The sequence below is a fragment of the Lepidochelys olivacea genome, assembly GCF_965140295.1.
Source record: "Lepidochelys olivacea isolate rLepOli2 genome assembly, chromosome: 1".
Lineage (NCBI taxonomy): Eukaryota > Metazoa > Chordata > Testudines > Cheloniidae > Lepidochelys > Lepidochelys olivacea.
In genome coordinates, this window is record NC_140411.1 from 352,747,615 (window position 1) to 352,771,601 (window position 23,987).

General features: G+C 54.0%; 1 protein-coding gene across 1 annotated transcript in view; it reads left to right on the top strand.

Moving 5' to 3' along the window:
• Positions 1 to 23,987, top strand: part of SND1 (staphylococcal nuclease and tudor domain containing 1) — a 490,888-nt gene that overhangs the window by 259,307 nt on the left and 207,594 nt on the right. Inside the window, exon 15 of the mRNA XM_084617794.1 lies at positions 13,010 to 13,151. Coding sequence (XP_084473920.1) covers positions 13,010 to 13,151 — 142 coding nt within the window. The remainder of the gene's footprint in view (positions 1 to 13,009; positions 13,152 to 23,987) is intronic.

Sequence of the window (23,987 nt, forward strand, 5' to 3'; positions counted from 1 at the left end):
GCTGCTTATGGCTGGGTTAGTTACGTGGGGTCCGACTGCGGCTGGGTCCCAGCACAGTGCCCCTGGTTTCCTGTCCCGCAGTGTGAGCCGTTGTGTGTGCGCATGTGTGGATTTTAATTGCATTTGGTGGCATGCATTAGTGCCATCTGCTCTGGAAAATCTATATGTCCTTGATTCTTGCCCTGTGCAGCAACAGCTTCTCCGGCGTGAATAGGCTTGTGTTGTGAGCCACCTTTGTCTGAGGAAACAATGCAGCTGAACGTGTTTGGGGGGGGCACAAGGAGGTTGTGAATGAAGTCCTTATCAGAGATGGACTTGTTTTGTTACCAAGTCTTGAGTTAAGCTCTGGGGAGCAGTGTAAAACAGAGCTCTGCCTAATTGCTTCTCCGTCCGACTGATGGGTTACCTACCCCAAGGCATGGTCTGCTAATGGCACGCAACCCGGAGCAGCCCTGGGTCAAAACCCTCTTGCAGCCCCCTCCGCATGTCAAGGTCTGGTCTGGAATTCGCTCTTGGTGTCATTTGTTCGTGTCAAAATGGTGCTGGGGCCTCAGGCAGGATAGAGAGTCCCTGTGGTAGGCGCTGTACAAATACCCCAAAGCGCTTACAGTGTAACTAGACTGGACAAATGAAGGGTTGTTATCCCCACGATACAGATGGTGAAGCCGAGAGCCAGAGGGGACATGACTGGCCCAGGGTCACACAGGAAAGCTGTAAGAGAGCCGGTCCTCAGTCCAGTGCCTCAATCCCAAGTCTATCCCCAGCAGCGGGGGCTAGCGAGGGTCCCCCTGGGGAGACTGAGTTCTGAGGGCCCCACACTCCTCATTACTACCCTCAGTATCTTTCAGAGTCCCTGAGGTTTCTGGAGCTTTCTCCTCCAGTGATCTAGGAGCTCTGATTGCTCTTCCAGTGCCCCGGAACAAGCCCAGCATTGGCTGCAGGAGCTTTCCCAGCCCACTGCTGACGCGTCCTTGGGTTTGAGCCCTTCTTTTCTTTCTCCTCCCCCACTTTCCCCAGCTACTTCCATTTCTGAGTCCGGGGCCTCAGCCAGGTGTGTCAGAGAGAAGTGGAGAGGCAGAGCGAACAGGCTGTGGAGGGGGAGAGCCTGTGTAAGGAAGGGGATGGAGAATAGAGAGACTGCTATGCCATTCTGTAAGCCAGTGGTGCGTCTGTTCTGTGCCACCCCATCTCCAAAGGATCGTGCAGAGCTAGAAGGCTTCAGAGAACAGTGACCAGCGTGATCAAGGGCCTGGCCAAGCTCTCCTCTTGACAGGGAGTAAAAAGATGGAGACTGTTACCTCAGAGAGGAGTCGAATAAGAGGGGACATAAGCCCATAACATACTGACTGGTCTGGAGAAAAGAGATGGGGAGCTTCTCTTCTCCCCACCTCATGACACAAGAACAAGGGGACGTGATGAAACCGAAAGGGGGCAAATTCAGAACAGATCAAAGGGCATGGTTTTCCTTTCATGCTATGTGCGACTAGCCTGTGGAGCTCACTGCCACAGGATGTCACTGAGGCCAAGAGTTTGGCAAGAGTCCAAGGGAGTTGGACATTATATGGGTACCAAGCCTAGATAGAGTAACAATGGTCAATACAAACCGAGTTTTGAAAGGGTTGGGGGGAACTCTCCCGGAGTAGATTATCTCCCGTCCGGGCACTGTTCACCTTCCTCTAAAGCATCTCGTACAGGGTATTGTCAGAGATGAAAGACTGGTCTGACCCAGTCTGGGAATACCTGTCTTCCTAAGAAGGAAGCCACTGCAGCATGCTTTTCCGCAGGGCCCATGGGAGCAAACGGGTGCTGACGGGGAGGAAAGGTCTTTGCTTGTCTCCTTCAGAAGGTGCAGAGCACAACGTGAGAGGAGGAACCCGGTGTCTGGCTTGGCATGGGGCCAAGATTTAGCTAGAAAGCTGGGCGGATCCTTAGAGCAGCTTCCCCTCTTCCTCCCTTCTCAAAGGCTTTGGGTAGCGCAGTGCTGAACCATCAGCACCAGCACTGAGTGGTCCCGTGCTGAACTGACATGACGGCTAAACTGGTGCCCAGCGGATGTTTGGCCATCGGCTTTCCCATCACGCTGCTTCCCTCCTGGTGCAGGGGGAGTTCCCGTGGCCCCGGGCTGCTGCCCATGCATGGGCGTTGGAGCAGCCTGGCCTGTTCTGCTGCTGGATGAGCAGTGCTTGGAACGGGGCTGGCTGCCCTTGCTGCAGAGCGGCTCTGTCCCTGCGGGGTGAGGACACAGGAGAGTTGTTCAAGGTGCAGTAAAACCCTTGGAGTGCAGCACTTAACGCACAGTCACTGGCAGCCCGGGAGTTTCCAGGCAGAGAGAGGATGCCTGGTGCTCTGCATTTCAGTCCCTGGGAATTCCCTGCTTGCCCTGGCTCTCGGCATCACTCCCCTGCGCAGAATGCCCAGTCTCCAGCACCCGTGAACCAGGCCAGGCCAGCCTCCAGGGTCGCCTTGAAGTGTGAGTGCTATGTGTGCAGCTGGGTCTGCCTCCTGGGTCAGCAAGAACACACCCTCTCTGCCCAGGCCTGGAGAGAAGGGCACAGCTGGGTCAGACTCTTTGGGGGGAAAAAGTGCTCAAAGTCCTTCCCTTTAGTGCAGGCCAGATTGTGTGCGCCTCTCATCCCCCACCCCACTGTGCGGATGCATCAGCACCCCCACCCCGGCCCATTCATACCCTCAGTTATGCTCCTGGCCAAGGGTAAACCAAGAGAAATCTGCCTTCCTGAATTCTCCAGAAATCTGCTTCACTGGAGCAGCTACGGCTCCCTCAGGGGCAGAGGTGTCCCTGCCTTGGGAGGGGTGATCAAGACACGATCAGCCAGTAAAACCAGCCTGGATGTGCAGCGTGCTCCTGGGACTGGTGGTGGTGGTGGTGGCGGCGGCGTGTCATTATAACTCCATCCACCCCTGGGAGCCTCCATCAGTCCCGACTGGCAGAGGGGAGCAATCGAGACCCCTACCCCCATGCTGACAGACCTGCAGTGAGCCCCTCAGACCCCAGCATGGTAGGCACTGTGCAGTGTTTGCATAGGGATCTCCTCCATATCACTGGCCCCTTCTGTGGACTTAGTCACGGATGCCTCCAATATACAGAAGCATAGGAAGTGCCCGACGGTGTCAGGCCAGCACTGCAGCCCAGCCACCTGGCTCCACCAGTGGCCAGTGCCAGCAGCTTCAGAGAGAGGTGCAAGAGGCCCCTGAGTGGGCAGTGATGAGAGCCTGCCCTGGGAACGTTTCCTCCTGACCCCCAATAGTTAGGGCATGTCTACACTTACCTCTGGAGCGATCGATCCCGCGGGTGTCGATTTATCGAGTCTAGTGAAGACGTGATAAATCGCCCGCCGAGCGCTCTCCCATCGACTCGGTACTCCACCAGAACGAGAAGCGTAGGCAGAGTTGACGGGGGAGCATCAGCAGTCGACCTACCACAGTGAAGACGCTGCGGTAAGTAGATCTAAGTACGTCGACTTCAGCTACGCTATTGACGTAGCTGAAGTTGTGTAACTTAGATAGATCGCCCCTCTCCAGTGTAGACCAGGCTTTAGTTTGACTCCTGCTCTGAAGCAGGAGGGTTTATAGCGCTTCCCAAGCTCTTGTAAATGAACTTGGGTAACTCTGGCTGTTCTTGGTATCTTCATGCATGTCTTGCCCCTTTGTGAATCCTGCAAATTTCTTGGCTTCGGTGACATATTGTGGCGGAGAGTTCCACAGGCTCTGTGATCTGAAAAAGTATTTTCCTTCATCAGCCTACTTGAATTTTCCACGTTTCTGCCTCATTGAGAGTCCCTGGTCCTTGTGTGATGAGATGGAGTGGGTGGAAGTCCTGATCTCTCTCCTCTCTCCCATTCATTATTTTATAGATTATCAGATCCCCCACCCCCTTATTTATCTCTTCTCTGAGATAAACATTCCTGTTTGTTTCAGTCTCCCTTCTGAGAAGAGATTTCAGTTTGCTGATCATTCCCATCCATCTCTGGCCCCCCTGCAGTGTTGTTTTGGAGGTGGGGTGACTGGAACTGCACCATTATGTATGTAAAGGCCTTGGGATAGTCTGTGTCCTGTTCCTTCTCCAGCTGAACTGCTTGTTAGATTTTTTTTTTTTTTTTGATTGCCGCTGCACACTGAGCAGAGGTTTTCATTGATCTCCCTTCTGTGATGGCCATGCCATTTCCCTGAGTGGATACAATTAATTTAGACCCCAATCAGAGGTACATTTGGCTCACATCTGAGCCGGTGTCCTTCCCTGACAGCTATTCTTTCCATGTAGCCTCATGAGTATACAAATCTGCGGCAGAGTGAAAAGCTGGGACCAGTGTAACGTGGATGTTTAATATTAAAATAACCCCAGGAATGTGATGCTGATAGCATTGCTCTCGTTCATATCTAATTTGGTTTTAAAAAAACCAAACCAGTCCCACTGTTCTTGAATTTCCTGACAGCCGCTGAGGAATGTGCAGCGCGCTGCAAGATTTGTGTGAGTGCCGCAGGTCCCGGGGGAAGGTTTGCCGTAGAACGGGAGCCCCGCTGGGTTTAGGATATGTGGAGCTTTGATTGCGGCTGTTCCTGCTGTAACCTCGACCTAAGGAAATCGAACCAGCCTGAATCCCCGTTAACAATCTGCCTGCTAAAAATGCCCTTTATTTGTGTGCCCTCTAGGGTCCCTGGCTCCCTTACTGGAGTGCAATTTATGAACAGTGCTGCTCCCTCTCCATTAGCTCCTGCACCGCGAAGCCGAAAATAAAGAAGACTTTGAAAGCTGTCCTAACGGACGCTTTGGGAAGTGAGTCGTAATCTGTCACTTTGGTGTCAGCCTGCTGCTGATGACTCTATGGCTTACCGTGCAATAATTGCCACACTCCACTTAATATTCCACATTAACTATCAGCACTTGCCTGTCTCTTCCCCTCTTGGAGAAGAGCCTGCTTTGTGCTATGCAAATACATGTGGATTTTAAGGTCATTCTCGAATATTTGAACACTGCTGCTTATTTTAGTTGTTGGCAGCTGGCTTGCACTTGCCAGTCAGCAGAGGCTTGTGTTCCAGGATCCGCTCACCTGAGCTGCTATGACCGCTCTGCTAGGCGAAGCTGGGAAATGTGGGTACTTTAATAACCTCCCCTCGCTTTTGGGGAGTAGCAGGAAAGTTCAGCCCACGGTGGGGCTTTTCCCTGTTTTGCTGCTCATTTTTTCTGTAAATGAATCAAATTGTGACTGTATAGTGATTACCACTAATTAGTAGCCTTCATTAGCAGCTTCTGTTTTAGATTTACATACGTTAAACCTAAGTGGTTAATAGTTGGGTAATGAATTTTTTCTTTGCTTGCAGATTATAGTTACTGGGTTGTATTAACTTCTTGGCTGCACAGCTGTGAAATAAATTTCCAGGCATGTGTTTTAAGGCTGACATAGGTGGAAGCAGAGGCTCTCTCTTGTCAAGAACAACAAGGAGCTGTGTTTTAGGGTTATCTAAGCATCTCATCCTCTGTGTGGTGCTGGGTCAAACAGGTGACTCCCAGCACCGGGTCCTTCAAAGCAGATTTCAGAGCGCTTTAGTTGTTATACCTGTGTGAAGCTTCATTCTTTCAAAGGCAGGATCTGGGCAGTCTGATTAGAGCTGAATAAATATTTACTTGTCTTTGCAAATTGGAAATTCCTTTTTTTTCACCCAAAATTGAGGTTTTTTTCAGGTTTTTTTCTCCTGAAATAAAACCCCCAAAATAATTAGTTGGTGTTGAACAAAGCATTTGGAGTGGAATGGTGAATGGAAATGACATTTCAAAACGAAAATGTTGATTTGAATTGACATTTCTGAATCTTTTTCAGTGTTTTTGATTAACTTGACCCAAATTTGTGAATAGTTTTAGTGCTCCTCAAAAATGCATTTTTGACACATTTACTGTTTGCTGAAAACTTTTGCCCAGATACGATGGTGATGGGTTGTAGGATAAAACCCTAAGAGAAGATGGAAGGCAGATCCAGATTGTCACTTGTGTATTGTGACAGGGTTGGGCCAGATGGCTACAGGAGAGTAATAGAAGGCAGATATATTAGCCCCAGGTTAAGTAGGTCCCTTTTCCCTGGGTAAGGTAACAGGGAAGGTTCCAGAACAATCAGGTACCTTCTGGAGACAATTAAGATGACAGGCTGATTAGAACACCTACAGCCAATCAAGAAGCTGCTAGAATCAATTAAGGCAGGCTAATCAGGGCACCTGGGTTTTTAAAAGGAGCTCACTTCAGTTTGTGGTGTGCGTGTGAGGACTTGGGAGCAAGAGGCACTAGGAGCTGAGAGTGAGAACGCGGACTGTTGGAGGACTGAGGAGTACAAGCTTATCAGACACCAGGAGGAAGGTCCTGTGGTGAGGATAAAGATGATGTTGGGAGCTGGCCACGGGGAAGTAGCCCAGGGAGTTGTAGCTGTCGGACAGCTGTTCCAGGAGGCAGTCTAGACATCCGCATTCCACAGGGCCCTGGGCTGGAACCCGGAGTAGAGGGCGGGCCCGAGTTCCCCCCAAATCCTCCCCAACTCCTGATGAGACACAGGAGGAGTTGACCTGGACCAGCACCCCATTGCTGTTCCACCAGAGGGGAAGGTCTCTGGGCTGTTCCCCAACCCACATGGTGGATCAGCAGAGACTGCAGGGGTTGTTCTTCTCCTTAGCCTCATCGCTGGCCAGCATGGGGAAATCTGAGTGAACGGCAGATCTGAGCCTCGAAAGTGGCCAAACTGAGGGCTACTGTGAATCTCTGAGGCAAGCAAATCCGCCAGTAAGCGCAGGATCCACCTAGGTAGAGGAGGAACTTTGTCACACATGTCAAAAAAAGCTATTAGGTCGGTTTGACACAATTTGTTCTTGACAGATCCACGCTGTCTGTTACTTATCACCTTATTACCTTCTAGGTGTTTGCAAATCGATTGCTTGATTATTTGCTCCATTATCTTTCTGGGTACTGAAGTTAAGCTGACTGGTCTGTAATTCCCCAGGTCAGCTCCTTGTGTATTTTAGGATGTATTTCATTAGGCCCTGGTGACTTGAAGACATCTAACTTGTCCAAGGAATTTTTAACTTGTTCTTTCCCTATTCTATCCATCTGACGTTCACTGTGTCTGATGTCCCATCGCTACTGACCTTTTTGGTGAAAACTGAAACAAAAAAAGTCATTTAGCACTTCTGCCATTTCCACATTGTCTGTTATTGTCCTTCCCCCTTCAGTGAGAAACCGGCCTACCCTGTCTTTGGTCTTCCTCTTGCTTCTAATGTTTTCTTGTTACCCTTTGTGTCAAACTAATTTAATCTCAGTTTGTGCCTTGGCCCCTCTCATTTTGTCCCTACATGCTAATGTTGTTTGTTTATATTCATCCTTTGTAGTTTGTCTTCGTTCCTACTTTTTGTAGGACTTGTTTTTTAATGTCAAATCACTGAAAGTCTCCTGGTTAGGCCAGGGTGGTTTCTGGCCAGACTTCCTGTCTTTCCTACGCAGTGGGATAGTTTGCTCTTGTGCCTGTAATGATGTCTCTTCGAAAAACTGTCAGCTCTCTGGAACTGCTTTTCCCCTTAGACTTGCTTCCCTGACCGACCAACTACCTGAGGTTGCTACCTGAGGTTGCTTGATCTCCATGACGGTATTGCTCTGCCTCCTGAGGGAGCCTGAGTTCGTAACTGATCAGAAGCCCAGCATCCTCTTACGGGTGCTTTTGGGAGATACAGCACCTGGCACAAGCACTTCCCAGTCACCTGGTCCAAAGAACCCGCCCCCACTGAGGGGTCTTGTCACCCACCTGATATGCTCAGTGTGGCACGCACAGGCTGCAAATGGGGAGCCCCCTCTGAAGGAAGCTGTCTGTGACGTGTCACGAATAGCTGTGGCTCTGACCTCAGGTCAGCATTTACCGTGATGGGCTAGAGGTGGCTGGAAGGGCAGGGCACTAAGAAAGGTGCTGCAGGGGGAAGCTTCACATGGGCCGGAGAGGGATGGGTGGTCTAGTCGGTCTCTCCCATTCCGAATTCCTGGTACTGCCATGAGTAGAAAGGGAAGCCGAAGTACAGTCTCCATCAGCCTCCAGCTGGGAGGGGAGGTTGGTCCAATGGGGGGGGCCTTTACAGGGAGGGTAAAGGAGTGAGTTAGGAATGTAGGGCTGGAAGGGATTGAGTCCAGACCGTGCGATCATAGGCAGCCCCAGCTTATCGTTCTCTTCACAAATTTACCAAGCTGGGTTGTTAGCCCCCACAATGCCTAGTGCAGGCTATTCCAGAGCCTGCCTCCCTCTGGTGGTTAGAAACCTGCTTCTCGTTTCCAGCCTGAATTTATTCCTGGCCAGTTTATCCCTGTTTCCTCTTGTGCCAACATTGTCCTTTAGCTTCAGTGTCTACCCCTGCTGTATTTGTAGAGAGCAGTCAGATCCCCTCTCAGCCTGCATTGTGCTAGGCCAAACAAGCCAAGCCCTCCCAGGCTTCTCTTGTAAGACAGGCCTCCCTTCCCTGGATCATCCTAGTAGCCCTTGGCTGGACCTTTCCGGTTGGTGATGAACCGTATTCCAGAGGAAGGCTCACCAGTGCTTTATCCAATGACATTAACACGTCCCTCGCTTGATGCACACTAGGATTGCACTTACTTGTTTGACAGCTGCGTCACATCGGTGGCTCATCGTCATCTGTGATCGACCCACGTGCCACCGCCTCTTCTCCTCTGTGGCTGTCACCCGATGAGTCCTGAGCTTATAGCAGACATTCTTGTTGTTAGCCCCTTGCTCTTTGTGCTCTTACATTTCACCCCATTGCTGTTAAGCCAGGTCTCAAGGCCTTCCCACCAATATTCCAATCCTCCTCTGTATCGACGATGCCTACCAACGTGGGGTTGTCCGCACGTTTCGTTAGCGCACTCCTTCTTGTGCCAAGGCCATCAATGAAACTATCTAAACGGGAACGATCCCGAGTCAGATCCTTGAAGAACTCCAACCCGAGTCAAGGGAACCCAGAACAACTTCCACATCCCCCTGCGACTTTCTCGTGAGGCGGCTTATAGGCTGTGTAGTCTAGTGCCTGGAAACAATGGATGGGGAGTCAAGACCCCTGGGTTCTAATCCAGGCTCCCGGTGTGACCTCTGGCCCGGTTTGCAGGGGAGCTGGGCTCCCATGGGGTTCAGTGTCTGTACAGCCCTCTAAGGCCCGACACAGGTATTTCTCTAGCCCCCTTCAGTTGAGTGTCACACAAGCTTCAGTGCATTTACCTTTTGTGCTATTATACCAGGGAGATTAAGTGACTCACCCAGGGCCTCACAGGGAGTCAGTGGTGGAGCAGGGAATTGATGCCAGATCACTCAGATCCCAGGCTAGAACTCTAACCGCTGGGCCGTCCTTCCTCTCTGGTGAGCTGCTGTACAGTTGGAGTGCAAAGCATTGTTATTGCCTAGCTCGGCATCAGCTGCCTGCTGCTAATGCCGGGATGCTGTCATCGCTTCTCTTGTGCCCCTGGGGATTGGCAGATCCAGATGGGCCACGATATTCTCCTTTCTTCCCATCTTCAAGGCTAATCTGCCATGCCGCTGCCAAAGCACCTCTTGCTGTTCTGTGGCAGAGGCTTTGCTCCAAAGATTCATGGCTGCCTCCACTCTCCCGGTCCCTCCTTGGTTTCTTTTTTGGTCACATCTGAAATGCTGAAGGTCGCGTCCTGTTAATGAGAGTCTGAGAGGTGCGGACGCATGTTGTCAGTCGGGATTCAGCTGTTGTCAAAGTATGCTCTGCTCCCACTCTCCCCTTGCCACTTAATTTTCCTGGAGTGACATGCGGGCGTGTAATCGCAGCCTGGCTTGCACTTTGGTCTAAGGAACGTATGCAGATAGCCATTTCTTTTCGCTCGCTGACTGCGCTGGAAATAATGAGTTTCCGAGTAGGGGAGCTGGTTCCAATTTACATTCAAGTCCCATAGCTGGAGCAGCGAGCTCTCTGCTCTAACCTTTGCCATAAAATATGGCATTTTGAATGCCCCGGCTCCTTCCCAGTAAGTCCTTTTCTGCAGTGCAAGCCGTTCAGCGGTGGGGACGGATCTTGGGAACAGCCTATTGATTTTATTTCTGTGATCTAGTGAGTTTCCATCCATGTCTCTGCTTTGGCAGTCTGGTCAGGCAGCCCTTCGGTGAACTAGATCCAAGCTGTTACTGAAGGGAAGAAAGTTTTTGGCTGCAGCGAGTTTCTCCCTTCCCTTCCTTTGCAGTTCATTTTTCTAAATTAAGGACACAGTGAAATGAAAAGCCACCTGGCTGCGTTTTATTTTAGGAACAGCTTTTTTTTGCTGGGTGAAATAAATCAGAAGCCCGTGACGTTTAGTGTCTTGCGTCTGAAATGTACAGATTGCTTAGTTTTTGGCTGAGGCCTCCGGTTCAAAATAAGTCAATAACCTAGCGATTTGAGATAATCAATTAGGTAATGCATTCCCCAATTACAGGCCCAGCCTATGAATAATGGCCTGAGCTTTAAGCCTGTTTAGCAAATGGTCTTAATCTGTTGGTGCTTTCTGACCTATAGGGTGTTTGTACTGTTTGCCTCTGCTCCGTTCTGGGGTGGGGAGGGAAGTTGGGCATGTGGGAGTTTTCCACGAACTTAGGCTACAGGTCTGCTCTGGCTTCTATCAAGGAAAGCAGCAGTGATCTGGGAGGAGATTGTCTTCCTGCTGTGACGGGTCGGTTTGGAAGGACACTGAGTCCCATTACTGTAAATATTGTTCTGAGCCCTCCCTCAATGTCTGGGCCTGTCCGATGAAAGCGTGCCAGGCATTGAAGTGTGGTGCTGCCACGCGTTTCACCAGGCACTCTGAGTCCCTCCGCCACCACTGACCATTGCTCATGGCGTGCTGACTTTTTCTTAACCAATATGCATTAATTTATACACAGTGGCTTGTTGCTAGGAGCGGAGCAGGCAGCAAAGTGCGATATTCAGTTGAGGCCAGATTCCCTGTGAAAGGGAAGCACTTGCTGCTCCACGGGGAGCTGCGTCAGCACCGGGTTATGCTTAATGGGGGGGTGAGAGGTTGCTGGAGTTGGGTGTTCCGGGCCAGCTGGCGTCCCTCCTATCTGCCCACACCAGTGCTCAAAGTAGGCGTGGACCTGTCTAGGGCAGGAAAGAGATACGAACGTATGACTAGCGGGAAGCTAGCCAGTCAGGGCAGGGGGCTGCATAGGATTTTGGCACTTGCGTTCTTGCTGCGGTGTCTTAAACAAATGAAACAGGGCATCTCGCGTGATGGGTGGGGAGGGGAACCCTTGGGTGGCTCTGAGCCTGACAGGAAGAGCGTGTTCTCGCAGCACAGAGGTCCTGAGACGCAACCTCCTTCCTTGAGGAAGGCCAGGCACTGTGCCAAGGTCACGGGGAGCTGTCTGGATCAAGGTGCACAGACTGTGGGGCCAGGTAGATAACTGAGCATTGTTAGAGATTATTTGTATTAGCATAGCGCCTGGGAGCCTAGCCATGAGCCAGGCCTGTATTGTGCTAGGCACTGTACAAACACAGGATGAAACGCCGGCCCCTGTCCCAGAGAGCTCCTGATCGGAGTATGAGATGAGATGACAGGTGGAGACAGACAGATGGGGGAGCACCTGGAAACACTGAGACAGTACTGGTATCTACTCAGTCCTGAATGTACTCCCAGCATTCAATGGGTTCCATGGATCATGAGCAGCTGGTTTCCCTAGGGGCCCTGGATTCCTGGGGCTGAATTTGGCAGGGACTCCCCCAGGACCATAGGCCACTCGTGCCCAGATGCTGCCCTGCAGCTGGCAGGACACGTGGGTGTTTCTCGGGTCTATTGCCCTGGCTCGCTGGAGCAGTTTGAGACCTGACCCGAGCAGCCTCATCACCTGGGGAAGGAGGCTACGGGAGCCCAGCTCCAAGTCTGCATTCAGGCCTTGTCTATGCAGGAAAGATTTTCCATACAAACTCGGGTGCATTTGAACCAGTTAGTTACCCCAGTGTAGTCCCAGCCCTCCCGGTCTGGGGGAAGAGCTGCCCTTTCTCCGTGCAGCTTGTGTCGCTTGGGAAGGGATTTAAGCCAAGCCGTAAGGATCCAAATGAAAGGGTCCCGGGACGGGGGGAAGGGCGAAGGGCAGCTACCCCATGAAAGTGTCCGGCCTTGGAGACACGGCCTTGGAGACCCCAGTGTCGAGGTCAGCTCGGCTCCCCGCTGGCTGTCCTGCCGGGTGGGTGAAGGAGAGGTGGTCACGCTGGAGACTCGAATCACTGTCAGTGAGATAAGGGGCTGGTCAGGGCAGTGCAAGGCCTTGTGGCATTTGGTGCTTAGCCAGGGCGGTTTGGGCCCTGGCGCTGCTGCCCACTAGGGAGCTTGGGCCACAGCACTGCTTGCAGCCTGCATGCAGCTGGGTGTACGAGTGACCGTGTTCCCCAGCAGGGCCGAGTACCACACCCGTGACTTGCTGCCATGTGCCTGTGGGGTGCAGGGCAGGAGTACCTGATTGTTGCCCTGCCAGGAAACTCAGCTCTCCCCTTCCCTGCCCAAGTGTCTTGTGAGAGCTGGAGGAGCTCCTAGCACAAATGTGCCTGCGGTGTTACCTCACATGCCGGGGGCTGACCCCACCATTTGCCAGGGGCTGGGAGCAGGGCTTGGCTCCCTGGGGCAGACTCTCCACCTCCCAGCCCCGGGCAGTGCTGTGCGAGGCAGGAGAGTCTCCCAGCCAGCCAGGTACAGCACTGGGCAGGCCAAGCCCCGTGTTAATGGTGACTCCTTACGGGCCGAGTGCTGCTGTCCCCTCTGGCTGGTGGCCCCAGGTTCGTCAGCCTCTCTGCCCCCTGCCAGCAGGCTTCAGCCTCTGGCCTGAGTGGCAGGGACCAGAGCGCAGAGGCCAAGGCTCAGGGTTCGATCCTTCGCCAGGCCAGGCCAGGGGTCGTGTGACTGGCTGATGTGAGGTTGCTGTGCCTTGTCCTATGGGGATGTGGGTTCCCGCTCCCACCATCAGTCTCTAATGTCCTCTATCCTTTCCTGCCCTCCCAGGACACCCAGAAGGCCAAGCAGTTCCTGCCCTTCCTGCAGCGGGCCGGCCGCTCCGAGGCGGTGGTGGAGTACGTCTTCAGCGGCTCTCGGCTCAAGCTGTACATGCCAAAGGAAACCTGCCTGATCACCTTCCTGCTAGCAGGTGAGCTGGCCTCGTGTCTGCGGGCGTGGGACCATGCTGTGTCAGTCCCTTGCTGGGTGGACAGCGGCTCAGCCTGCCCTCGATCTGTGGCACCTGGCGGGGGCACGGCTTGCTGTTTCCCTTCACCGCATGGGAGCTCTCAGGCCTGCCATGCCACAGTGTGAGAAGTGTTTGGAACGGGGGAGGGTCCTAAGTCTGTCTATCCATCCCAGTGCCCCAGCTCCCTTTGTAACTGATCTGAGGCTGCTTCTCCTAAGGCTGGGGAGGGCACAGAGTGCGCTCTCCCTCTGGGGTCTCCCCTCCCCATGCTGCTGAAGGCACCTTCCATCCCTGGTGCTCTGCCAGCATTGGCCCTTTGTGTGCAGGGGAGCGAGCAGCACTTAACCCAAGTCTGGTGCCTTACTGCGTCTCGGCTGCGTGTCCTGCGCTGTGTAAACCTGCCTGGCGCCCTTCTAGGCGGAGAGGTGGTTCTTCCCAAGTGCCTGCTTTGATGCTGGGGCAGTGTTTCTAGGGACCCCCCACCCTTACCCCACCCTGACTTATCTCCAGCACAGAGCTGTTTTCTTCTATCTCTCATGGCTCGCTGCCTCCTGTGGGGGGAGATCCAGGTTTGAACCCTGGCCCTGGCAGCCCCAGTACCTGAGCCAGCTACTCTGCTCTGCTCTGTTCCATACACATGGAGCTCTGTCTCCTTTCCTTGTGTCCGGCACCTTCATCTCTCCCAGCAAAGCTCAGCCATGAGCTGTGTGCTTGGAATGATGGTTGTTTATGCACTCAAGGAGCCAAGCGCCACTGACGAGTAGTAAAACGTGACTTTATTGGTGCTTGCTGCCTCCTGGAGGGGCTGCGTTGTTACGGGTGGGGTGGCGCCTTTCCCTGTCACGCTCAGCACAGAGCCCTTGAAGCCTGCTCTGCCTCTTCGTTCTCACAGATCTCTCGGGTGATGAGTCTCGCCTGACCGCAGCAGGGCTTGCTGGCAGCCACTTGCCATCTTCCCCGGGTCTCCTCCTCCCTGACAGACTCTGGGAACTGCCTTCCCTCCCCTCCCACCCTTCTTTCGGCAGGTAGATGGAGTCTCAGGGCGCAGTGCGTCTTGCTGAAGGATACGGGGCCCGAGATCACAGCCGCTTCCCCCACTGTCAGTTCTTGTTGAGCGTCTCTCTCATTGCGTGTGAAGTTAATGATCACTCTGCAACTTCCTATGCCTTCCCGAGGGATTAATTGAGCTGGAGCGCCGTAATCAGACATGTCTGCGGGCTCTGCTGAGGCAAGAGTGCTGAGCTGTCAGAATCCCGGCGCTGGGGCCACGTAAGCAGCTGGGACTGCAGCTGCGCACACCCCGGTGCTTGTTTGTACATCTCTGCTCTCACTGGAGATCCTCCTTCCTCCTGCCAGGGTGCAGAGAGGGGTCTCTGGGTCACTGGCAGGCAGTCATGGAGTCCTGGCTGTTGGCTTACAAACAGACCTTGGCTTTCTTCCCTCCGCCGGGCCCTAGGGAGATCCCACGTGGCATGGGCAGCTGAGCCTTTGAGTCACGATGGAGGAGGAAGGCAACACAGCTGGCTCCAGTTCAGCTTTCTCTTCATTTTATTCACACTTCTATTTATCCCTCCACACTTCTCCGCCCGGTGCCTAAATCTTGGTGCTTCCCATGACCCAGGCTCGTTGTGGAAGGAATATGCTGCACTGGGGCTCCCTTCAAGGTGAGGGATGCCCTTATGGTGCCCAGCCAGGCCAGCGTGGAATAGCCCAAGCCCCACTGGTGTCTGCTCCTCGCGGGTGCCCCGACGTCACCGGCTCCATGCAACCAAGTTATTCTCCAGCCAGCTCTCGGAGCAGCTCAGGCAGAGTCTGAGTGGTGGTGGGGTCTCTCCGTGGTCTCCCGGTGAGTCTGCCGCAGCCCTCCCAGAGTTGGGTCCTGAATCTCACTGAGCAGTGAGCTGAACGGATGTGAAATGTATTAGCCGATAGCGACAGCGGAGTGCTGGGAAAACAGCTGTGGCCCTTGTGTCCTAAAAGCCCTCTGTAAATCAGGCAGTGGCTCTGAGCTGCTCGCGACTCACTGCCGGGAGCTCTGGGCCCTGTTCTGCCAGCCTTCTCTGCTCCTGGCTTCACAGGTGTTTGGTGTCCCGGGGGTGGGGCAGGAGTTTGAGGGGGTGGTGTTGCTGTTTGCAAGTTGTTGGGCTCACAGCTGCACATTGATACGTCTTGGACCTGAGGTTCTTGTGGCCGAGGACATGGCTGGCTGGACAAACTCTCTGTGACGAGATGGCTTTTCCTCACCGCCAGGTACAGAGGGTGACTTGTGCCCCTTACATTTTTGGTGGGGAGCATGTTACGTTCCCACCTGGATAATTCAGAATCTCCTGTCTGACTTTGGTGCGGGTCACTTGTCCTCATCCCTCTGTCCCCTTCTGACTGAAGCCAGACCTCTCCCAAGGTTAGGAACCCCCAGACTGGCACGAGGTAGGTGGCCACACAGATGTTACCCAGAGAGGCAGGAAGACGGTGGAGCCAAGCTGTATGGCTCTGCCTGTCTCCAGCCTGTTGTGGTACTGGGCTGAGCACCCAGGTTCCTTACAACGCAGAGTCTGGTGTTCAATTAGCTCCTCCTTCAGGACACACTGCTCCTGTCACCAGACTCTGAGGCCATCTACACTAACTGGCTTTCCGTTCCATTTCCCCCGGTGCAGCTCTGCCGGGGGGTGCCAGAGCCTTTCCCCACTGCTGGCACCTTTCCCACTGCCTGCCTCCTGCCAGAGCCTTTCCTCACTGCTGGAGGCTTTTGCTGCGGTGGGGAAATGCTCTGGCAGTGGGACACTGCTGCTCAAGGTAGCAAGTAGACGTGGGAGGCCCTGGTTGGGCGAGTACAGAGCCCTATAGGGACCTATTCGGGTACGTTCCCACAAGGTTCAGGCGTGTCCTTACTCTCCCTGTCCACACCGCTGGTTGCACCCATAGGTACTGGTCCCTCGCCCTCCAGTGTTGTCAGGGGCGATGGTCTGCGGGGCCGAGCTGTACGTAGTCTGTGGTTCTGGGCCCGTCTACCAGAGGCAAACACCACAACAGTCTGGGGCTCCTGTCCCTACCCGTGGGCGGGTCAGAGCCTGATGTAGTCGTTAGCCCCCAGCCTCTCAGCTGGGGCTGACACCAATTAACAGTCTGGGGCCCCAGCCCACAGGGCTGGGCTGATAGCCGGCTGTAGCCTAAGCCTCCGGCAGCTGGCAAACACACCCAGTCAATAGGTCTAGCCCTGTGGGTGGGGCAGAGCAGGGAGCAGACTTTAGCCTCAGCTAGTGGGCTAAGGGAGCCAGCAAACTCAGTCTCGGGGTTCAGATAGGGAGGATAACCCACACAGTCTAGGAGCTTCAGAGAGGCTGAGCACCCAACGGGCAGTCTAGGGTGCTGGGGGGGAGGATCAAGGAGCACAGGCCTGCTGGCCTAAAGTGGGGAGTCGGCCACCCAAGGGCAAGGGTGGCAGGGGGATGCGGGCCTGCCCAACTCCACCGCATCCCAGCCCAGGGCCCTAGCTGTGGCAGACTGGTACGCCACTGGGTCGGCGGGGATCCAGCTGCAACACTCCAACCCAGAAGTGATCAGCCCTGTAGCTGGCCAGTCGTCAGCTGCCCCTGGGCTTCTTCCTACCTCCCCGGGGTTTGGTACTTCTGGTGTCCACTGGTTATTGAGCTCCTCTGTGTACACAGCCGATGGCAGTCCCGGCAACTCCTCAGCTGGGTCTGTCTCCTCTGGGGGCAGGGTGCGGCCGAACACAGGTTCAACTCCCGGGTGCTGCAGCAGGGCAGCGGCGTCCCTCTCCTCCACTGGGGCCCAACTGAGCTGCAGAGCCCTCCTTTTATACTCCCTGCCCCGCCCGGGCACGAGGGGGCGGGGAGGGTCATGGTCCCTCGCGCGCCCGTGGGGAGGGAGGCCACTGTGCCTCACTGCACTGTTCTAGGGGTGCGTGTAATGTACGCGTGCTCGGTGCTGCCGAAAGGAGTGTGGGGTGTAGATGTTCCCTTTGTGTACAGCAGTGGCTGGCAGGCGTAGCCACCTCTCGTGTGCCCCTGCTCAGAGCAGGGCTGGCGACCCGGCACGTTTACACGAGCACTCCTGCCCGTGGACTGCATCAGCTGTAGAAACAGCATGGAGTCTCTGGAAGAACTGCTGATCTGCTCTGTTGTGTTTGAGGGAATGTCTGGGCTAAGGGGCGAACACAACTCAGTCACTACCCAGCGTTACACGAGCTCTGGGTTTGGTACGCAGAGACCTCCGCCTGCTTCGCACCATGGCAAACGCACTGCTGAGCGTCCCGTTAACTTTTGTTAAGGACACAGAAAACCAGGAAAAACAGCTACAGCCAGTGGAAAGTAAAATGCTGAGTAAAGCTTTTCCTGTTATAGCCTCCCCTTTCCCTTTCGCCAGAGGGAGTTTGTGGAAGGAAAAGTTTACCAGTCTCTGAGATGGTAGAAGCCAGTGATAACTGTCCTTTTGGGGAGAAGAGATGAAGTTAGCTGAGATGGGCCGGGGCTGCTGCTAAGTCTAATCCTGCTTTATCCCGCGTGGTGGTTGGGGGTGAGCCGGAGCCAGTAGGGGTGGCGATGTCAGCTGGGTCCTTCTCTCTGACCACCTCTCAGGACCAGGAGGAAGAAGGTCCAGGGTCCCTGGAGATGGTTGGGGTGGCAGCCAGGATGGTGGAACTCATTCCAATAGCTTCCCTCTGTTCTTCTATCGCTTCCCCCAAAGCCTCTCCCTATATGGACCTGAAAAGGGATGATGGGTGGAACAGCCCATCCCCTCGTTATGTTGTCTGCCAGCTAGGCCTGGTTTCCTACCCCAGTTTTGGTTCACTGATTTCTAACATAACTCAGTCTTTGAGCTATATCTGGAGGCCGTTTTGTTTGGACTAATTTGGGTTTTTTGCCCTTTCGTACCTTTTCCCATCGACACGTGTTGTTATAAGTTATTGTGATGTCTTAGGAACTTCCATGCGCTCTTTGCAGCTGAGCTCACAATGAGGCTAAATATGTAGACCAATTATCGTAAGAGGTACGAGGCCTCCATCACCCTCAGTTACTAAGTCTCCAGTTTCTGGGGAGGGCTACTGGCAGAGGGAAGCAGTTCCATAAAACCGGCTTGTGGATAGGATGACCACGGAGTTCCCTCCGCACTGAGCTCTGATCGGCTGGGGGCTGCCTGGTGAATTACGGATACACCATCAGTGTGTTTTGCGCACATCCCTCTCCCAGAAGCTAGAAGAAAGCAGTTCCTGTCCCAATAAAACTGGTTAATTTCCTAGCTTGTGCACCAGCATCACTGACAGCTTGGGACCTGTTGCCTTCACTAATGTTGCAGGATCTGCATGGAAAGGTAGGGGAGAGTTTTTATTGTTCCTGTAGGTCCTTCAAAAACGCTGAACAGTGTTGTGGGTTTTTTTCAAGAACTCCTATTACTGGTCCATTTCTGAACGAATATTTGACCGATATATAGCCCTTCCCAAATGCCGTGGAGCCTTTATTAATAGTTGCCAGGCTATGTTCACGGACTAGCAGGGTGCGTAGCGGCAGCAGGTACAGATAACCAGAGGAGGCTGCCGCATGCCCTTTGTCCCTGTGGATGGGACCAGCTCTTCCTCTCAGACGCTGTTGACTTCAGGGTACTTGATTATTGTGCAAGTTCCTGTGCACAGAGCTTCCCGCCTCCCCTGCTGTGTTCTCCTGGCTCCATCAATGGGAGACAATGTGGGGCTGTGTTTATCTCTCTTGTTCTTGTTTCTATGGTGATAACCGTGTACAAAGGATAACCCTGAACACTGATCGTTCTTAACTCAGTTATGAAAAATTCAGTAAGCGCATAAATAAATAGACAGGCGTCACACAGACAGGAGCGTTCTGTCGACTCTGGCTCTCCCATCTACCAGAGGAAGAAATTTTCAGGATAGATTTAAATCTACAGCCTTAATCTGCTTTTAGTCCTTTTATCCGGGAGATGGAGAGCAATCTGTGCCCTTGAAAAGGAGATGCTTGACAGAGGAGCAGGGTCTTTCTTCCTAACTCCCGCACTGCTGCCTCTGGCCTCCTCACTCCTTCCCTGGGCCTCTGAAGTGAGCAGGTGGCTAGAGACCCGCCCCACTCTGAGAGGCTCTGGGAACCCGAGGGACAGAAGGCTGGTCTGCTGGCTCGCGCACTGGGCTGCAGCTCAGGGATCTATGTGGGGTGGCCTTGGGCATGTCACTGATTCTCTCTGGGCCTCAGCTCCCCTTCTGTGCAGCAAGGATAACAACGCTGCCTTCCCCCCCACCGTCTTGTGAGCAGCGTGGGGCAGGGATTCTGCGTCACTCACGGGTGGGCTGTGCTGAGCGGGTCTCAGCTGGGGTCTCCCGGAGCTACTAGGATAGTAGGAACCGGAACCAGCACTAAGGGCCCCTCCTGCTGCCACTGTGCAGGGGGTGGAGTGGGGCAGTATGCTGGAGTTCTGCACTGCTGTTCCATGGGCAGGCTCCAGGGCTTGAGATGGAGAGCATCCTTTTGTGGCTCGGACAGTGACAGTGAAGGGAATCTCTGGTAGGGCCTTTGTGCTCCAGCAGGGTGGAGTGGGGGGGGCCCATGTCCTGTTAGTGTCGTTCAATAGCTGGAGAGGGCAGGTCTGTGGCTCTAAGTTCCTCCGTGGCTGCAGAGCCCAGGTTGCATCGTGCATGTGCTGCAGGATTTGGAGTAGATGTTTTGCAGCTGGTGAAGTTGATCGAGAGGCCCAGCAGATAGGGACTGTCCTGGAACTCTGGGACCTGGGTTCTATTCCCAGCACTGCCACTGACTCACTGTTTGACCCTGGGCAAGTCACTGCCCCTCTATGCCTCAGTTTCCCCAGCCATGAAAGGGGGTGATGATGCATGCCTGCCTTGGTGAAGCCCTGAGAGCTACAAATGGAGCGTGCTGTCAGAGCAGTTGTGGGGTTCTGCACTGGATGTGGCAGCTGCTGCAGAGACGGCCAGTGGTGTGTTGCAGCAGTGAAGCCTGCTGCCCACGCTGGTGGGTGAACTTGCAGCTTTTCAGCCCCCGTCTCAACACTGCACAGCTGCGTGTTGTGTGCCCGGCTCCTTTGCCCCCTTTGCAGCTGCCTCCTGTTCTCCAGAGTAGCAGCCGTGTTAGTCTGTATTTGCAAAAAGAAAAGGAGGGCTTGTGGCACCTTAAAGTCCTCCTTTTCTCCTGTCCTCCAGTTCACTGTGGATCAATTCCTGTGGGTCCATGCTCCTCCTCCATTTGCAGGACACCGCCCACCAGAGCATCAGCTTCATCAGCGCTGCCCATGTGCTGGGGAGATGGCGCACTCCCGCTGCGATGGTGGTCCTGCGGCTTCCTTCCCCGCGAGTGACTGGAGAGCTCACCTATGCAAACTGTCTGGAACGTAGTGACTTCCCACCACTGCAGTGCACAGCTGGGCAGAAGGAAGTTTGAACCCTGCGCGGTGTGCAAATGAATTCGGGTGGCAAGATGCTCCCCCAGCACAAGAACGCTGCTAGGGCCTTTCTACATCTGAGTGGAATCCTGCACGGCTGTTGCAGGGGCATTAGTGATTCAGATGGCTGGTGTAATTGTGTTCCCTGCGTTTCTGCCCTTAATGAGACAATTAGTGGGGCTGCTGAGACTTCGGAATTCTCTTTGCTTTCTGTAATTGAATTACCATTTTATGGAAATCAGGAAGGGACAGTCCTCCCTCCCAAGCCCCGCACTTCCTCTCCATGCAGAAAGCCACCATTCCTTTCCAGAATGGCTTCGCCCAGCACTGGGTGCTGCGGTGGCTGGGGAGAGTTTGGCTCAGAGGTCTGGGGCAGCAGCTGCTGAAGCTGTGTGGGTTCGTTTGGCTCAGTTTTCGTAGTTGCCGGCAGGGCTGTAACAGTGGCCAGGAGGCAGCTGGGCTGAAGCGTTGTGTAGGCACACCAGAGCCTCCCCTTGTCACTGCACAGGCTCCCCCCCAGGCCACAGGGGCAAGGTCCTTGTCTGAATGATGTGGGGCCTTAGTGATGCCCTGTGCTCTGGGAGCATCCCTGCACCAACCCCAGGGAATAATGGACGCGCTGCCTGTCGTGAGGTAGGACTTGTTCGTGCAGGTGGGGGTCTTTCTGGGGGACTAGTTCAGGGCCGGGGAGCAAACCCCTGCAGGAGCCAAGAACCACCCCAAACCTTGCTGGCTCCCGCTGGGAGCATGTGGTGTCCTGTGGTCACACCTGGCACATGGTGACTAATGGAGCTTCTCCACCCTAGGGGGCGTGGGAAGGGACCAGATCGGGCAGAGGTTGGTCATGTTATTTACGTGTCTCAGTGGGATACCTGGGTGACGGACGCCATAGGAGAACCTGGGCAGAGCTCTGTATGATGCTGATTCCTAACTCTCAGTGCATCAGTATCATTATCCCCATTGCACAGGTGGGGAAACTGAGGCACAGAGCACAGTAGTGACTTGCCCAACATCCCCCAGCAGGCCAGTACCCGAGCTTGGAACAGAACCCACATCTTCTGAGTCCTAGCTGAGTGTTCTAGCCACAAGGCCCCACAAGATACCTGGCAGGATGCAAGTCACTGTGGCAGGTGGCTGGTATGTGGCCCTGTGTGGAGACACACCCAGCACAGGGGGCTGGGTCCTATCTTGGTTAGCGTGGCTGTCAGAGGTGCTCGTAGGACGTTTCCATTTAGCTCTCCTTGAGAGACGGCCCCCTTGTCAAGAGCCAAGGCCCCAGCACAAGGCAGCATGTTCCCAGCAGCCTACAGGTCCCTGCATGGCATGTGGCCTCCAACACAGGCCATGGGTCCCACGCCTGGGGGAGATCAGCTGCATGGCGTGTTCCAGGCCACTCAAGTTCCTAAGGCTTTGGAGGGAGCTGTGTGTTCAGGTGGAACTGCCTCCCCCACACTGCCCCCAGTAGCAGGGCTGCTGCGTCACCCGGCCTTGCAGGCAGCAATTAACACCACCCTGCTTCAGAGCCGGGTCTGCTGCCGATCAGGCTGGTGGAGCAGCCAAAAGAGTCTGCAGTGTACAATTATCTCCCCATTTATAGTTCAGCCAAGTGCCTGGCTGGTGATTGGCATGAGCGTGCTGTGCCTTTACAAAGGGAGCTTTAATTGAAACGGGTTTCCCACTGTCATAACCATTAACCTGATGCCCCGCCCCCGTGTGCCAGGCGACAGGAGGCCCTGTTGGCTGTCCCCTGGGAACAGCGGTTAAATATATCCGTCCTTTCCCACAAGCAGGTCCCCGCCCCCGATGTGCGGCAGCGAGGTCGGGGGTCAGGCGCTGGCATTGGGTGGCGGCTCTAAGTTTGGTCATTCGATGTTAAGAGGGATGCTCTGAGCCCTGGTAATGGATGGTTCCAGGATGTGCGGCGCTCGCTGGAAGTTATATTTAATCTCTGCTACTATGGGAACCAACAATCACCCTATCAGAGGTTTGATTTCACTGAGAAAAGTTCATAGAATCATAGAATATCAGGGTTGGAAGGGACCTCAGGAGGTCATCTAGTCCAACCCCCTGCTCAAAGCAGGACCCATCCCCAACTAAATCGTCCCAGCCAGGGCTTGGTCAAGCCTGACCTTAAAAACCTCAAAGGAAGGAGATTCCAGCACCTCCCTAGGGAACCCATTCCAGCGCTTCACCACCCTCCTTGTGAAAAAGTTTTTCCTAATATGCAACTGAAACCTCCCCCTCTGCAACGTGAGACCATTGCTCCTTGTTCTGTCATCTGCTACCACTGAGAACCGTCTAGATCCATCCTCTTTGGAACCCCCTTTCAGGGAGTTGAAAGCAGCTATCAAATCCCCCCTCATTCTTCTCTTCCGCAGACTAAACAATCCCAAAAAGAAAAGGAGTACTTGTGGCACCTTAGAGACTAACCCATTTATTTGAGCATAAGCTTTCGTGAGCTACAGCTCACTTCCGATGAAGTGAGCTGTAGCTCACGAAAGCTTATGCGCTAATAAATGGGTTAGTCTCTAAGGTGCCACAAGTACTCCTTTTCTTTTTGCGAATACAGACGAACACGGCTGTTACTCCTAAACAATCCCAGTTCCCTCAGCCTCTCCTCGTAAGTCATGTGTTCCAGTCCCCTAATCATTTTTGTAGCCCTCCACTGGACGCTTTCCAGTTTTTCCACATCCTTCTTGTAGTGTGGGGCCCTAAACTGGACACAGTACTCCAGATGAGGCCTCACCAATGCTGAATAGAGGGGAACGATCACGGTCCCTCGATCTGCTGGGCGCCTCGCTAAATGAACAATGACCAGGTGGGGGCGTTGGTCCCCTTGTCACGGAACATGGCTCCATGCAGGAGCATGGCAGTGCAAAGGAGTTAACATGCTGACCTGGGGCAGTCATTCTCTCTGGAAACCCAAAAGGCAGCCTTTTCTGGCCTTGCTGCTGGAGTGTCCCCGGCCAGCCCAGGCGTAGCCTGCGCCAGCTGCCCGGCTGGCATCTCTGCATGCTCTCCTTGCAGCATTAGCGTTACCCCCTCCATGGCTCGCTGCTCTGTCAATGGAGTCTCTCCAGGCAAGCCGGGAGCTTTGCGGTGCCCTTCAGTGGCCTGTGGTGAAGGGCTGGCTGGAGGAGGGCTGGCTCTTTCCCCCAAGCTCTGTTGTTCCTCCTCAGTGAGGATGTAAATAGCATGCAGCAAAAGGGATCTCCCATACCCTGGCTCTGCCAGGGGTGAGAGGCTACAGCATACTCTTGATTTTAAATTCTAATGGTGGTAAATCCGCCTTTCCAAGAGCTGCAGGTGCCCTGAAAAATTACCGTCATGCCAGCCTCCCAGTGGCATTAAAAATCACATGCTCAGCCAGGAAGCCAAACTGTG